Source organism: Chiloscyllium plagiosum, unplaced genomic scaffold (assembly GCF_037043375.1).
Source record: "Chiloscyllium plagiosum isolate Xiang-an unplaced genomic scaffold, Cpla_swu_hap1 HiC_scaffold_4, whole genome shotgun sequence".
NCBI classification, from domain to species: domain Eukaryota; kingdom Metazoa; phylum Chordata; class Chondrichthyes; order Orectolobiformes; family Hemiscylliidae; genus Chiloscyllium; species Chiloscyllium plagiosum.
In genome coordinates, this window is record NW_028270142.1 from 10645159 (window position 1) to 10662969 (window position 17811).

Here is a 17811-nt window from a genome sequence, read left to right on the forward strand (position 1 = left end):
CAAAGGACCTGTTTCCACACTAAGTAATCTAATCTAAAGATATTCAGTTGTGTTGCTAAAGCCTCCAGAGTTACGGGGGAAGAGCTGGGATTAGTATAGGCAGATCTTTGTTGACTGGTGTGGACATAATGTGCTGTCAATGTCTCTAAGATCTGATACTTTTGCACATGTATGAACTTGGTTGCATTTACTCAATTGAAAATGTAAAATTCAAAGGAATTAAATTTTATTAAACATCGCAATAACAGGATTCTTTATTTACAACAGCATTATTTAACATCAAGTAAGCAAATGACATCAGCAAAAGCAATATTAGTTAACAACTTGCATAAATGTATTTTTTAAGTTTCTTTGAATATACCTAACTTGGCATAAAATGCTCACAATAAGGATACAAACATGGCTGCCAGAAGAAGGAAAGGTGTTTAGTGTGAACTAAAAAAAAATACATCTCTGAACTTGCAACACTGTAAGCCTTCTGAAGAATCTTACTTTACATATTGCTTAGAATTTGCAACTTGTCAATATACACCTCTCAGAGATTGGGGGGGAAAATACATTATACAAATAGTGACCCGCTACTGACCACAAAGGAACAAAATAACTGCAAAAAACTAAGCAATAACCATGGATCCATATTGCTATGATATTTCTATTTATCTGACAAAAAAATTAATAACTGATGACACATTCAAAAATTTTACACAATTCACTATACAAACAATATAATACAACAAACAGCTGCTAGGAATATACAGGACATAAAAACATATCTAAGGCATTATGCTAAGTTATAGCATTTGAGTTTCCTGCACTGTACTAAGAAATTGACAAGGTTTTACAAAACAAGTTCAAGCTCTAAATGAAAAAAGTAGACGGGAAGTGCCTATCAAATTGAAAATCCATAGTATAGTTTGTACAGAGAATGTGTCTGCATCCAGTCAACAATCAATTGTGTAGAAATACTATAAAATGATGTTCAACCACACCAACATACCATGGCTTAGCTGTATTTTAAAATCAACTCAGTGAAATCTTTGGATTTTGCAAACGGAGCTACACAGCCCTGCTTGTCTGCAATGTACAGCATTACAATACATAGTTCTTAATGTTAATTTTGCATCATTATTTTAAATTTTGTTAGAGGAAAATATTATAGATTGCATTATGTTCAATCAATCAGAGAGATGTTGCTTCCTAATGAAAGTAGCTCCCATGCACCCTCACTTTCCAAGAGAATAGACCTTGAGGCATTCAAATCTACAGAAGATATAAATCGAGGTTACACTATATAGGGTTTAAATGACCGCATGACATACACCTTCTCATTTTTACCAGAAATTTTGTTTTAAAAATCTTTTGGCTCTGTGGGCAACAGCAGATTTATCATTTTCACAATTCCAACAGTGACATGTCCAGTTGGAAACCATGTCTATCAAGATAAAGCGTATATAAAATAGAATAAATACAGAAAACATGTTGTTAGGTATTACATAATGTTCCCATAGACACAAACGCAAAGGTCTAGGCTCTAAACTCGGCAAAATTAAATGCCTGCATTTCAGAAAACTTTCCTAATTCACAGCAGTATTTACATAAAGCTATATCATACTAAAGCAGTCTGAAACACAAAGATGTCATCTTAACACGGAAATAACGCAGTTCTTCATCAACTGAATGATCTGCAGCTGAAAGATGTGATAGAACCTCTTCCTAAAAGCAACTGTTGAGGCAAAACCAGGCCAGTTATTCAGTCTCTGTACAGTGATCAATATGATCAGTGTTGGTATTGGGCCATTATTGACAGCATGTTCCGTTGTAGCCTGATACACAAATACAAAATCATCAGGTCCCTATAACAGCTTGATAAACTAAGCACCTGCTTCCAATTTATTCACCAAGTCTTCCAATTCTAATCAAACTATTAGATTGAGGGAAACTATGCAGATCAGTGTAGCAGTTTGCTGGGAATTAGGCTTGATATCCGTACAATTTGAAAACTAAAAATGGTTGCTCGCTACCTATGAGAACCACCAGATAATTTGTTGGCCTCATCAATGTTACTGAAACAAATTCCATAGCTACTTATCAAGGCATCATGATTTTTATTTTATGTACAATAAGAGAGAGAGAGGCTGCTACCAAGGTATCTAACATAATACTGTTGTACCTCACTTTGAATCAACTGAAGAACTTTACTTCATCAAAATTCTACAAGTATGTAAAACATATGCTCTCAAGTAAAAGTTATTGCTTGGTTACATACATCAGACGCTTATATACCCAAATGCTTTCCAAAAGTCATCATGTTTTAATTTACAAAATACTCTACCATTTGAAAATGTTATGGCTATTTGTGTTTTGTTAGTTGTGGTGGCATCTAATCCTCGAACTGCCACATTTTGCACCTGGAAATTGCCACTGACTTTAGGAAATAGTAACGAAGCACTGGGTTTCTGTAACTTACAAAAACGCCTATATTCTCTGATCCCACAGCATTATAAAGCTATGAAGAACAATAAACTATTTAGAGCATTAACTTGAACAGCCCCAATACCTTATTCTTATGGTTCACAATACAAGCTTTACTATCCCATGAATACTTATGCAAGTAAACTCAACTAAACAGACCAGTAGCACAGTCATGAGTGTAAAGATAAATTCCATTAGTTAAAGAAAACTTACACAGAGGGTTATAGTCTGTGTTTATGATTTATACATCTGGCATCAAAAATGATCTGGGCTAATAAACTTCGATAAGATAATGTTGTGGTGGTAATCTACTCTGAAGAGTTTCAGTTTAATCTGATCAATTTTAAAAACTGCTTTGATTCCTCTACTTAAATGAAACTGATGACACTAAAATATCTGACTGACATGCCAGTTAAACTTGATAATCTTTCAAACCCAATATTTCAGACTGGCTACAAAATAAATGCAGAATTTTTTTTAAAAAAACATATCTATACTTCAAGAGAAACACATCAAAACCCTAAATTCCAAACACATTTATGTAGTTCTCTAGAATGGCTATTTTAAATTGCATTTGTTTATGGCATTAGAATTAAAACCGCTTAGCTGGGGCAAGAGGCTAAACAATTTCTGTCTTTGCTGTTTGTTGCGCTTTATCCAATCAGGACAAATTCCACAAGAGTGGCAATCCTCTCAAAAAGCAAACCTCTGAAGTTTGCATTCAGAGGAGACTTTGTCAGCTTGGGCACATCCAAAGGATGGAAGACGGTCATAAAACCAAGGGCTTTCACTACGGTGAGGTGCTTGGTGCCAAACGACTGGTGGCATGCCCAAAACTCTGTTTGCAAGCACATTATGAAGATTTTAGATAATGATTACAGCACCTGGGAGACACTAGCTGATGTGGAAAATGATGACACCTCCTGTAGGCTGGCATGTACCAACATAACGAAGAGTGGCTATATTGGCATGGCAACAGATGCCAATGCTGAGGACGATAAACCATGTCAACAGCTGGTAGTTTCATGTGTGGCAGCTGAACCTGCCTTTCAGAGACTGGTCTCTTCATCCATTAGCAAGGGTTGTGCCATCTGATAACACTCCATCTAAATTGGAATGGTTTTCTGTGTGTTTGTAGATAGAAGGATACAGAGGAGGGAGCAGAAACATAACCAAGATTAATAGATTATTGGCTGTATATACATGAAGACCTTTGGATCAATTCAGCTATTGCAAATCCAGTCAAATGCTAAATAATTTCCCTGTTCACAATGAAAACTTACAAGCATCTTAACGCCACTGTTCCTGGCTGTTTGGTGCCAGAGGTCAAATTAATTGCTCAGGGACAATTATTTAAGAGTGTTAATGCACTGTAATACATATTTAGATGAATATGTTTCATCATTAAATCATTGAGAATCAGCATAGATTCCTGCTGATTATCCTTTCCATTTAGAAATTCAACAAAAATAATTTTTTCTCATCATCTCCAAGCTTTACAATTTCTGGGCTGGTTACTCCACTGAACTTCATGCAATAGAGCCATGATACATTAGTTTCTACAAGTGAACACAAACAACACATGCTAAGTTGCATCAAAACCATGAAAATGTGTAAGCAACATACTACAAAAATAAAAAGGAGAGAAGTAACTTTCAGCTTTGCTTTCATTATTTTGTCTTTACAGAATTATCTCAGTGCTTATGATGGAGAAGAATCTGGGAGTTTTTTTTAAGTGATGCAGCTGAATTCCACATCACAGCTTAGTCTGGTCTACAGGATCATGTTTCTAAAATGCTCACACAGGTGGACAGAGAAGAGACCTTCGTACTCCTGGAATAGTTGGCCTCTATGATGGAGTATAGTCTAAGAGAAATTAGCAATGACTTGGAGAAAAAGGAGACAGAAAGACAAGGAAGAAAGCTTGGAAAGTGGGGATGATGGAAAATCAGTCCTTGGCACAAAAGAATCCAGTGACATTTTGTCAGAATAGACCAGCTACTGTTATAGGATTAGGAATGTGGAACCGGTGAAAGACAGGACAGTTTCTGCTGCCTGTGCAGTGAGACTGGCCATGAGTTCCCTGCCAGGTGAAATCAAATACTTTTGTTGGTAATTTTGCTGCTTGTGAGATAGTAGTGTGGAGGAGAGATTAACTGCTGGAGATTGAAAAGCTCCCGCCACCATTACATGGGGAACACCATGGGTTGTTAGTCTGGAAGAAGCCAGCTGCTCCTGTGGTAGCCAGTGTGAAAACGTGACCATTGTGTCTCCAAGGAAAAAGGAAAAGAGCAACAGTTCAGGTATTCTGGATCTCTACTCGATGTAAGGGTCAAAAAAGCTTGTTCTATCTGGTTATGTAAAAGATCAGAGCATGTTGATGTTTTAGTTCTTCTGTCATTTAGCAACAGCAGCTGTAGGACAAGTTATTATTGTGTAACTGGTGAACATCTATAGAGCTGAGAACATTTAGCATGTAGTCTTGGTCTGTGGAATCAGATACATTCTACTTGTTAACTGTTGTAATTAAAAATGGTGACAAAGAAAAATCGTACATCCCAGATGTTAAGCCATGACTCCACAGAGCAGAACCCCAGTATAAAAAAGATAATACACTAATTCTTTTGCTGACATCAACTAACAACCTACCTGAAGTCTATCCCCATTTGGTTTTATCAAAAACGTAAAAACAATGTCAAATTCCACTTAGATACTTTCCAAACCCAAAATTTGTTACTTTAACAGCATTCACTCAGCTTATCTGCAAGTTCTGTTTTTAATTACACACAGCAAAATCTTTCAAAAAGAAGCTGCATTTCTAAATACTGTTGGAGGAAAACACAGCTGAAAGCCTGCACGTTGGATTAAACAGCAGAAAAGTCAGCAACCACTGAGGATCAAAATCAAAAGAGCAATTACGTGCTCATCCTGCAAAATGACGATAGAAATACATTCATCGGACAGGGGTCAAAGCCGATGTCAATCCATTGTGAGGACAGACTTAAGTCACACTTATGGTGAATGCAATGGGCAAAGCAGCTTCAGTAGGCAAGTACATTGCTACAAAGGAGCCCTTCACTCCAGTAGCAACTCTTGTAACAATTTCTCTAAGCCTGGCTGAGAGTTCAATTGGCTGCTGTACTTTTCTTGGCTTGATCTGGAGGAGCTTGTTTGTTGGTTGCCACCTAAACAGGATCTTGCACTGTACATCAGCAAACACATGAAGACAGGAGGAGCAGCAATCCTGAGGGTCAGCAATATTTCTGCAGAATGGAAAAGTACGAAATAATTACGTAATCTACAGAAACAAAGAATGTAACATGACAAAATTAAACTTGCAGAATGAGGAACCTCAAGTGACTGGAATAAAAGAAATTCCTTAATTAAAACCGCGAGAACTGCAGATGATGCAAGTCAGAAACAAAAACAAATTGCTGGAAAAGCTCAACAGGTCTGGCAAATTCTGTGGCTAGAAATCAGTTAACATTTTGGGTCCAATGACCCTTCCTCAGAAATGGGCAAAGAACTGTGAATAAGCAATTCCTTGTGCATTTTTACTCTTCCCTCTGCATGCTTGCTTCAAAACAGCGCTTTTTAGAAGCAGCTTGTGTACTTCAGAATAAAATAATTACCTTAAGATTCTGGTGCAATAACAAGTTTAAAAATCAAATATCCAAAGTTGCTTATGTGACAGTTGTTCCACAATACATTCATGATTTGCAGTATATCCCAAATATTTTTTGCTCTATGCTCCCTGTCAGTGATTACTTTTTAAAAAAAAATTCCAACTCAAAAGTATAAGAGTCAGCAGTTTCCAGGAACCGACAAACCAACACTGCATGTACAATGCTACACAGTTTAAAATACTGCCCTTTAATGAGTTTTAAAAGTGTGTTTAGGTTTACTCCTTATGCTATTCACCATTAGTTCATAAATCTATTCCCTGTACTAATGGAAACATAATCAATTATTTACTACAGCTGATTATTATAGCACTCTTGTAATGAATCTTTCTTAGTGAAGCAGCAAAAAAACTTAAGTTCACATCGTCAGGACCTAACAATCAAAAGCTAGCTTTGGTGTTAAATATTTAATGTGATTTGCCGTTTAAGAACTGAAAAAATTATTTACACAGGTTGAAGAAACAAAGAACAGACACACTAAACATTTGCTATGTTACAATTTTATCAAAATTACAATTATCTACGAAATTCAATTTTATCCAATGCTACGTCCAATATCATCCTTCTGGAAAGAGACCTTCAGTTGCCTGCTCCTATTTTGTATGTTCCCACCTGGAGAATGGATTATTAGATTTTATTTTTTTAAACTGAAAAACTTACTTTTCTCTACCTTCAAATTTACTCAATGCCATACTATCAATTCAAAGAGGTTATTTCAGAAAAGGAAAGCTGGTATTTGCATAGCACCTTCAAAAGAACTATAAAGCCTAAATTGCTACCAATCCTCTAAATGGCTATTTTGTCTGGCATTCTTATAAATAATTTTCTTTCATTTATGATCTTTTGTTAGCCATGGTTGATCCACCTGCCCCTTTGGGTATTTGTGCCTTAGAACGATGATATAAGACTACTGTAGATCTTAGTGTTCCGTTAAAATACTAGCCATGACCTGGTTACCATTAAATCTTTTAGTTTAACTTGCCAATTCACTCTAGCCAACTTGACCCTCATGCCAACATCCTTTAAGACTAGTTTCAAAATGAACGAAGTCACATTCACATCTACATAAAATTTTATCATTTTATGGTCACTATTTCCCAAAGGCTCCTTTACACAAAGTTATTACTTCACCCTTTCTCATTATACAATACCAAGCCCAGAATAGTCAATTCCTAGTTGGCTCCTCAACACACTGTTAGAGAAATTAATCTCCGACATATTCTAAGAATTTGCTCCCTACAACTCTATGCTGGCTTGGTTAACCTAGTTTATGGACAACTTGAAGTTCCTGATTATTACAAAATTGCTCATGTTACATGGATCTACGATGTCCTGCTTTGTAGCTTGTACAACATCAGTTTGGTGTTCGATAAATAACTCCCAACAATGTTTAGGAGCAAATTACTGTGGATGCTGGAATCTGTACTGAAGACAAATGCTGGCAATCACAGTGGGTCAGACAGCATCCATGGAGAGATAGCAAGCTGATGTTTTGAGGAGAAAGTGAGGACTGCAGATGCTGGAGATCAGAGCTGAAAATGTGTTGCTGGAAAAGCGCAGCAGGTCAGGCAGCATCCAAGGAACAGGAGAATCGACGTTTCGGGTATAAGCCTTTCTTTAGGAATAAGCCATTCCTGAAGAAGGGCTTATGCCCGAAACGTCGATTCTCCTGTTCCTTGGATGCTGCCTGACCTGCTGCACTTTTCCAGCAACACATTTTGAGCTGATGTTTTGAGTCCAGATAACTCTTCAGAGCTGAAGTGAAGTGTGGACATAACAGTATTTATGCTATAGTTTGGGCGGGGCGAGTGTGAGAATAGTGGATGTAGGGTGCTGGTGGAGGAAAACTAAAGGTTGGTAATTCAGATTAAGTGACTGGGATGTGAAAATGACAGAACAATTGAATCTCCTCTGCCAGGCTTCAAAGGCAGACAGCTCCACTGGGATAGGGGGAGGGTAGAGGGGAAATGATAATAGAATGTAACAAGCTAAAAGAAAGGGAAGAAACGGGAGTTTGTTCACAATTTGAAGGTGTTGAACTCAATATTAAGTCCAACAATGTTTGCTTCACTTTACTGTTGCTTAGTTCCAACTAAACTGATCTTGATCCATTAATCAAGGAACCTTTATTATTAATGTGCAGCCATCTCCTTTTTCCCTTGGTCCTAAATGTAGGAAACTCAGATATTCAATTCACAATCTCAGTCACCTTGTGGCAATGTCTTTGTAATGGAATTAAATTATATCCATTCGCATTCAAATCATCAAACATTCTGCAGTTCAGGCATGCATTCAGAGTGCCTTTAATGTAGCTTTTTTAAAATCATTCTCCATTTTGAACCTATTTGATGAATGTCATTACTTCCCCCATTTTTGCTTACTATTCTTCTACGTCCTTTTACTAATTTTGCTTCCTTTGAATCAGTTTCTACCCCTCTGCCAACTCAATTTAAACCCTCCTTAATAGCAGTAGAAAATGTCCAAATCCACCTGCCTCAGAACCAGTCCCAACATCTGAAATCTGATAGACTGAATTCTTCCATAATGCAATGGTTGTGTTCTTACGCAACCCTACGTTACAGAAAAATCCCGCTTTAGAAACAGCGCTTAAAGTGTTGGCACTGTAATTACGTTAGAACCAACACACGTTTTAAAAGTTCCCAATTTAGAAACAGCATCCCCAATTCATCAATCGCGTTACACAGAATTTGCATTGACAAAATGCACGTTATAACAAAGATCTGTACTGGGTGCGGAGGTGGGGCAGATAAAAAAGGTAAAAGTTAGCTACAGACCCTACTTTTACAGAGATCATAACACGTAATAAGTCACCTCTCAGTTACAAATACATTTTATCAAATTATCTAGATAATTGGTCTGTTTTCATCTTTTCTTTCTGCAATTTAAAAACATTTGATTATTGTATGTATTTTAGATTAGATTAATTAGATTAGATTAATTAGATTAGATTCCCTACAGTGTGGAAACAGGCCCTTTGGCCTAACAAGTCCACACCGACCCTCCGAAGAGCAACCCACCCAGTGGTTAATGAATACAGTTCAGTGTGACTAATACAGCAGTGGAACGGAATTGGTCTTTTACCTCTAGAACCTGGTTTCAAATCCAGTTTAGACTGATGAGATGCGTCAAGAGTCTAACATAAAACTCGCCCCTTACCTTCAGGTTAAAACTGTTGGTCATTCCTCTCTAATTAGAATGCAGTCTATGGAATGGTAGAACAATGGCAATTTTACTCGTGATGTTAGTCATATTTTTAAGCTTCACCTCTATTACGCATTTATGCAATATGTTGCTTTGTAAAGTGATGGCCAAGAACAATTGAATTTTGCAAATATTTTACAGGATATCATTGGAAATAAAGAGAATGATAGTATAAAGTATGTAGAACAACTGGCAGGGAAAATTTCATACGAACTTAGAGATTTAATGGAAAGCATCTGACCTTTATCAATCACAACCATCTTCCTCTGTGCTTGCAGATTATCTGCTCAGTATTCAGGTCTCTGATGAGCTGCAACTTACATCCAGCTAAACATTAGGATGACTGAAGCTACCACAATGATTCAACTTCTTCATTGCTAACCACTTTCCTGGGCTGAACCAGATTGTTTCAAAGTCAGATGTCACATAACACCAGGTTATAGTCCAAGCTTTCAAAGCAGTCCTCCATCAGGTGACGTCACTTCACCTGATGAAGCAGCAGTGCTAGGAAAGCTTGCGATTTCAAATAAACCTGTTGGACTATGATCTGGTGTCGTATACCTTCCGACTTTGTCCACCCTAGTCCAATACCGGCACCTCCACATCAGATTGTTTCAAACCTTGGTGTCCTAAAAACTTCTCCTTTATATTCTCACCAAAGTCAGATCGTGAGCTGTATATACACAAAATATGCTGCACCAGCCTCGCAGATATCACGTTTGATAAATTAGACCTGATATTTACTAGAAATAAGAAACATAGTTGGTTCAATTTGGACTCACCTTTTCAAAAAAAAAAGTATGTTCGATCTTACGTTCTTTACTGTAGCAACTATATTTTTATCATGCTGCAACACATTTCAGCCTTCATTCTAAGCTGAGCATGGCAGATGCAATATTACAAAACTGTTGGTACCCTTAAGATGAAGAGTCATATCAAGACACTCGTTAAAAGCAAAAATTGTAATTGTATAATCCTTGCTATTTTTAAATGTTCCATCATAAAGACAAGTTAGTAGGTCATGCCATAATGAAAAACACTTGTTGTTCTACTTTTAAATTTAAATAGGGTTATGTGGGATTTGGACATTGAGCACATTAATGGTGCAATGAGTTGTCATTTAGATTAATTGGACCTTGTCTTTTCATTCTTTTCTCTTCACTTGCTTACGAATTTGGGACACAATTATTTCTCATTGATTTTCCTCCTGTTCTTTGAAGTTAAATTAATACCTGAGAATTCTGATTTTCAGATTACTATCAAAAATAGGTTTTACAAATCCTTATAGATCCTGCATGCCAAAGAGGAATTTCCAAACACCAGCATCTGTGAGCTTATAGAGCATAAACTTCACAAAAAGCTGATGCTGCACATCAATAATGGCACGGAACTAAGATGCTTGCACCACTGAACATCTGAATATTCACTGTAATTAAACCTCAGAGGAAACAATATCCTTGCACTGACTAGTCATTAGTAAACTTGCAGTCAGGGTCCTGTAGAAAATTCTGATTAACAATCAGTCACAGTCAGCAGAACTAACTGTGCAGGCGACTTTGATGGTTTCACCTGTGACCAACCTAATGGCCCAAATTTAATATTGGTTACCTCAAGCACTACTTACAGACATGTCTGCTAATCTAGAAAGGATTTTGATAAAAAAAAGGATCAGGTCAGGAAAGACAAAGAAAATTTTCTACCATCTCAGGTAAGATCACTTTGTACATACCTGATCCAATAAATTAATTGTGCATGCGTGTGTGTTTTGGAGGAGTTGGGGGGGGGGGGGGCGTGTAGAGAAACAGGGGAGAGAGGATGGAATAGAAACTATAAAGCTCATGACATTACATGTTGACATCTAAGTCTTCAGTATTGATTACATTAATATTCCACAAGGTTACTGCAATGACCTTATGTTATAACAGATTCTGGGCTTTTGGGAAGTGCGGTTCTGCTGACTAACAATGTTTCAAATGAGAATATACCTACAAATAAAAGTCTATTTCTTTTTGAACAAAAAAACAAAGCCCAACAGTATTCTGCGCCATGAGATTTGGAGTGTGAGCTCCAGTAACTGGTGACACTAACTGCACATGTGGTTATCAGGATAGCACATCTATCCAAGAAGATCATACTATGCCTGAACAATACTGGAACTAATGTTCTTGCTGAATATGGTTGGTGAAAGCTTAAATTATTTTGGCGAGGGAAGGAGAACCACAAAGTTAGCAGAAATGAAGGGACAGTGTTTTTAACAACAGCACAAAGCCACCAGTAGTTATGTGCAGTATATTCATTACTGAATTTCATCTTGAATAGAAGAATTATAAATATTTTCTTTATAACCAACTGCAAATGCAGTAACATCTTCATCCTTATCAATGCGTGCAAATTTAAAAAAAATATAGGAATAAGATGGACAGATCTGTTAAGCAGTCAAGAGTGTAGTGCTGGAAAAGCACAGCAGATCAGGCAGCATCCGAGGAACAGGAGAGTCAACGCTTCGGGCAACAGCTCTTCATCAGGAATGAGGCTTGTGAGTAGAGAGGGTACAGAGATAAATGGGAAAGGGGAAGGGGAGGTGGGGGGGGGGGGGGGGGGGGGAAGAGGTGGGGGGGGGGGGGGGGGAGGGGGGAAGAGAGGTGGGAAGGTAGCTATGAATGCGATAGGCAGATGAGGTGGAGATAATAGTGATAGGTTGGAGAGGAGGGTGTAAGGAAGGAAGATGGACAGGTCATGAGGGAAGTGCCAAGTTTAAAAGTTTGAACTGGGATAAGATGGGGGGGGGGGGGAAAAAAGAGATGGGAGAGGAAATGAGGAAACTAATGAAGGCCATTGTTAAGCATCCAAGTCATAATATCACGGTCTAGAACGTCTAACTTATTGTTGGAACAGATCTGCCAGACAGTAGTCATATTAAAAAATGCCCACTTAGCCTCCCATGTATTTTTGCAGCCAGACTTCAGAACTGAGCTGCTCCGAATTGCACCCACGCCTGCCCACTGCCTATGTCTACGCCTCAACACAAGAAAGGAGATGCCATCAGCCCCTCCAGTCCATAGTGTCTTAGGATCTGGGAACATCCCTTAAAGGCAATATCAGGCAGCAAAGAGATCAACATGGAAAGGGAAGTTCCAGTAAACTTCTGCACAAGCCTTTCAATTTTCCCTTTGTTTTAATCAATGCAAGTAGAATAATTCTTACATTTCTTTTAAAGATTTGTTATTGTTAATTAATAATCCTAAATGCAATTGGTTTTCTGATTTGAAATAATGCTGGATGCTAGAATAACGATTTCCAGCGAATGAATATGGGTGAGTGGGTTATGTGCAGAGGGTGGCAGGTGAATAGATGAAGACTTAGTTTAATAGTAAGTCAAGTGTTGGAGTTTTACTTTCTCCAAATTCTCCTGGGTTAACTAAAATGGAGTTCTAGGAGCTACCCGAAGTCTTCAACTCCAAGTAAAGAATCGAGGAGCATTTTAGGATGCTTGGGAGACTTTGGGTGACTCCCCATTGGAGCTTTCAACTTCCTAGACAATTTCTGTGGAGTCAGCTGCACTGGGACTTCCAGATATACAGCGCCAGGCAATACTACCATCCAGTCAGAGGATGTGGCCCACTCATTTCAAGCTTCACATGATCCGGATCCATAAATTAAATAGAAAGTAACTTTACACCCTTAGCTCCAAATGAAGTATTGTATTCATTTATTGAAAAAGATGGAATGTATTTCCATTTAGCCAAGGAAAAGCAGCACACTGACATTTGTGTCTTAGTTGTTTCCAAAACAACCTTAAAAAAAGTCAGTCAGCACACTACTACAGCTATCTTATACAGGGTATAAACAATGACTGCCGATGCTGGAAAACAGAGTCTAGATTAGAGTTGTGCTGGAAAAGCACAGCAGTTCAGGCAGCATCCGAGGAGCAGTAAAATACCATCAGGTATTCCTGATGAAGGGCTTTTGCCCGAAACGTCGATTTTACTGCTCCTCGGATGCTGCCTGAACTGCTGTGCTTTTCCAGCACCACTCTAATCTAGACTCAGCTATCTTATACAGCCAAATCAATACCCTCTTTCATTAAAGTCCAAATGTAACAGAAGCTATTCTATTACTCATTTCTAACCTAGACTAAACACTTGAAATGCTTTCCAATATCAAATACTTTAATAAAGCATTTTCATAATCTTAATATTGCATGTGGCCGTTTGGATTGTCAGCCTTTTGGACCAATAGCTAAGACTTTAGCAAAAAATAATACGAAGAATTAGCTTGTCACATGTAATCATGAGTACAGTGAAAAGTTTACAAGTTGCCACTCACAGCGCCATTGTAGGTACCAAGATAAAAATTCTTAAGGGTCTAAAAAAAAAAGAAAACGGCGGCAATATAAAGTTCAGAAATAAATTAGAGAAATAGAGAAAAAAAAGTTCAGAATAAGTCCTTCCAACTCAGACCACACCAGGCTTCACATCATGGCTCGAGTCCGAGGCTGCGTCAAGAGCCGGGAGCCCACACTGGCTTTCATCCTGGACATCACTGGTGTCGCCCGTGGACGAGTAGTTAAAAGAAAAAGAAAAACACGAAGAGAGAGGGAGAGAAGAAAAGAAAACAAACAAATGGAGCTCAGGAGTCCTACTGTGCCGCCCTCTCAGTTGCCACCATTTGCTGTTAATGTAATTGCATTAGATTTTTAAAAATCATCGCTCATCCCTTACCTGTTCAGCACCCATAGAGGACAATCCTGATGTAGGCACAGAGGTCATTGAGGTCATGCTAATCTGCCCTGACATCTGATTCATGTTGCTCATACCGGCAGTATTGGTTGCCATAGAAACACTGATATTCATATTGTTGCTGTACATGTTGGTGTTTGCCTGTTGTCCAAACTGTGGCGGGGATGGCTGTGAAAACATGCTATATAACAAGAGGGGAAAGAAACAAAAAAAAATCAACCATTAGATTATTTGTATTTCCCCAAACGTATTTGATCACATGGGTCTCGTCTATCAGAAGGTATGAACCTTAACAAGGACAGGCATAATTATTTTGTAGATGACATGATGCACTTACTGCCCAATTTCTGTGACAATAATCCAAAATGTTTACCCACATTTTTTCACAGCTAGAATAAATTATTCTGACAGTCAGCTCACTGGTCTCTGATTATTCACAATACATTTCTCTGCATTCTCAAAGTGCAGTCGCCTGTGCCCTATCCCATACTAAAATTCACTCATTCCTTACTCTTATCCTCACCAAGCTACACGACTCTAAGTCCCCTAACATATCTATCTTCCTCTGTAAAACCTCGGCATGTCTTGTATTTGCCCAGTAACTTTCAATGGACAGGTGTTATTGCCACGATCCTGCACAAGGTGTTGTAAGAACAGTGATGATTCTATTGCAGCAGCAGCCAAAACATGCAAATTTTTCTCTTTGGGGATAGACTAGAAGTGAAACAGGAAAGTTGGAAAATGACAAACCTAATTGCTGAGGAAACCAAAGAGAATTGGAAACCAGAATTTCTGGTCAATACTATATCAATAAAGAGATAGAGCCATCAGAGTTCATTAGAAGTTGATATACCCAATGGAGCAAAGTAAGGAAGATCCAGAAGCTGAAAATAAGCAAATATAAAATTGTTGCAGCTATTTCAGTAACTTGAAGAGAATATCAAGTCAATCCACACCATCCAGACTGAGTTAAGGAGGTTCAACAAACAAGTGCAATTTTTAGTTAAGATCATGCCAAATGGAACTCAGGTTGGTGTGTATGCTGCTACTACATCCTTGAAGAAAAGATTAAATTGTTCTTAAGGAAGACAGTTTTGAAGGACTTTGTGACTAGGTTTGATGCTCTATATAAGCCAGTTTGCAAGATCATAGTGTTTGCGGCTAATAGGTAACATAGCTTATAAACAACTGAAGTTTGTTTGTTGATTCATGTTTAATATTGGATTTTAACAGTATATGTAAATTATCGAAGACGTTGTTTTCTGTTTGCTTTGTTTGATACTTCTAGTAAAAATCTTTGTTTCGAACGGTGGCATTTTGTGGCTGCATTCTTTCAATAAAGAACTGGATTTCATATTTCTTTTAAAAGAAATTGCCGGCCTTGACTGAGGTGATAACAGATAACATAACAGATCTTTACATCGGACTTTCAGGTGTAAGATTTCTAGATCTCGAATGGTCCCCTCCCACTTCATAAAATATACCCTGCCTGTGGTATAAACTACCAAAAGAAATGAAGTTAAAATATCAGCTTTAACAACATTGAGTCTAGAGGACATAAGGTCAACAATGAAAGATGATTTTCTTTCTGAAACATTCAAACAGTTCCTCTCTATACCTGCTCCTCAAGATTAATGCAGTTACAGGGGCAAAGGCATGTCCACGATTTAAATGAGAAAATTCATGCTGTATTTCCTTACACAGAGTCATACAGCACAGAAATAGGCCCTTCAATCCAACCAGTCCATGCTGAACATAACCCCAAACTAAACTAGTCCCATCTGCTTGCGCTTGGCCAGTGTCCCACCAAATATTTCCTAATCACATACTTATCCAAATGTCTTTTGATCATAACTGCGCCCGCATCCAAGACTTCCTCTAGAAGGTCATTCCACTGTGTAAAAATGTTGCCCTCATGTCATTTTTAAGTTTTCTCCTCTCACTTTAAAAATATGCCCTCTAGTCTTGAAAGCCCCCAGCCTAGGGAAAATACACCTGCCATTCACCTTATCTATACTCATTATTTTATAAATTCCTATAAGATCACATCTCAACCTCTTGCGTTCCAGTGAAAGAAGTCCCAGCCTATCCCTACAACTCAAACCCTCCACCCATGGCATACGATTGGGCTTAAATAGTATGAATTGTCCAACTCCCATCTCTGATTGTAAGTATATACAATATCTTAAAGTTTATGCAGATAATCAAAAGTACCTGTTTCCATTCAGATTCCCCTGTGGCCAGCCATTAATCTCAGAAGGCGACTGGTAAGTCGGTGTAGATTGAGACTGTTGTATCATTGGACTCTGCGTATGACTCATCCTTGGAGACATTAATGGGCTCTGGGGAGTTGTAGCTCCACCAAATCCTGTGTCAGACTGCTGATTCATTCCTGCGAATGAGAAAACCAGGTATAGCAATTTTGAGCGAGCCTTTCTTCCACATACAATTGGGAAAAAAAATAAAGCTAATTAATTTCAAATAATTCATCAAGCTAGAAAACATGTCCAGAATGTCAATCAATCAATCAGAAGAAATACAAAAACCCAATTAAATGTCAACATGGCTGACAGGAAAAGAAGCATTCCATTTAAAGCTGTTTGTACCCAACTGTATTTCATCAGACATGATGTAATTGTTTTCAAACAATTCGGTGCTGCAGTTTGGCCCTTTTGCCCAAACAAGCAGAGGAATTCTCCTAACAGGCGGCGAAAGTTCTGTACAAAACTGGACAACCAGAAAAAGGCAAACAGTAAAAGACGGACAAACTTCTATATTTGTGATCAATTAACAGTGGCTGGGATTAGTGATGTTTTACTCCGATGTCACTCTCTCTGGCATGAACATATTTTGAATGACATTTGGTTCCACTATAAAGATCAATCTCCAATCAATCCTTCATTCTCAACCATGGCACTCCTGTTCACAAGAAGCTGTCTGTGCAGACTCAGTGACAGCATGAAGTTATCGCTTGGCATTTAGGCACATGAATGTAATTAATTTAATAAATTAATAATTTCTAAAAGGTGCCACCCACAAAGTGAAATTCAAGTGAATGCCTAAAAAGAGACAAGGGGATAATTTCACAGCTCCCCCTACCTCAATGTATTGTTCCTCTTTTTTTTGTTTACCCTGAAGTCCTGAGTTTTAATTAAACATAACAGTGTCACTTTCAAACTCAATTTGGTGATCCAACCTTCAGCATCCTCTCTCCCGAATAGGAGAATGAACCCTGAGACAGAGTTCAATTGCAGTCAACTAACTGATTAACAGGCCAGGACACAGGCTGGTGGTCTTCATTATCTACACATTGCCACAGTGCATGATGCATTTTTAAAAATCATTTACAGGGTGCGAGTGTCATATTGCCCAAAGGGCAATGCTGTGCATCTGGAATCACACATAAGCCAGACTGGGAAGACTGGCAGATTTTCTTCCCAAAAAGACATCACTGAACAAGATGGAATTTTACCACAATAAACAATAGCTTCATGGCCACCATTAGACCAACTTTTATTCCAGATTATTTTTCTTAAATTGAATTTAAATTTCACCAGAAATAGTGAACCCACTGGTAGTAATCTTCCAAGAATCCTGAGGTTTTGGAAATGTCAGAAAAGATTAAAAAATACTGCCAATGTAACAACCTTATTCAAAAGGGGAAGGAGATTAAAACTGCTAACTAGAAAGCATTG

At 38.0% G+C, this 17811-nt stretch overlaps 1 protein-coding gene across 9 annotated transcripts in view; it reads right to left on the reverse strand.

Annotated features, from left to right (window-relative positions):
• Positions 1–209: 209 nt before the first annotated feature.
• ncoa2 (nuclear receptor coactivator 2) overlaps positions 210–17811 on the reverse strand; it is a 309391-nt gene continuing 291789 nt past the window's right edge. For all 9 annotated transcript variants that reach the window (XM_043689194.2, XM_043689197.2, XM_043689193.2 and 6 more), the window contains exons 20-22: positions 16331–16508; positions 14099–14297; positions 210–5735 (exon numbers count right to left, since the gene is read on the reverse strand). In XM_043689194.2, coding sequence (XP_043545129.2) covers positions 5724–5735; positions 14099–14297; positions 16331–16508 — 389 coding nt within the window. In that variant the 3' untranslated portion in view covers positions 210–5723. The remainder of the gene's footprint in view (positions 5736–14098; positions 14298–16330; positions 16509–17811) is intronic.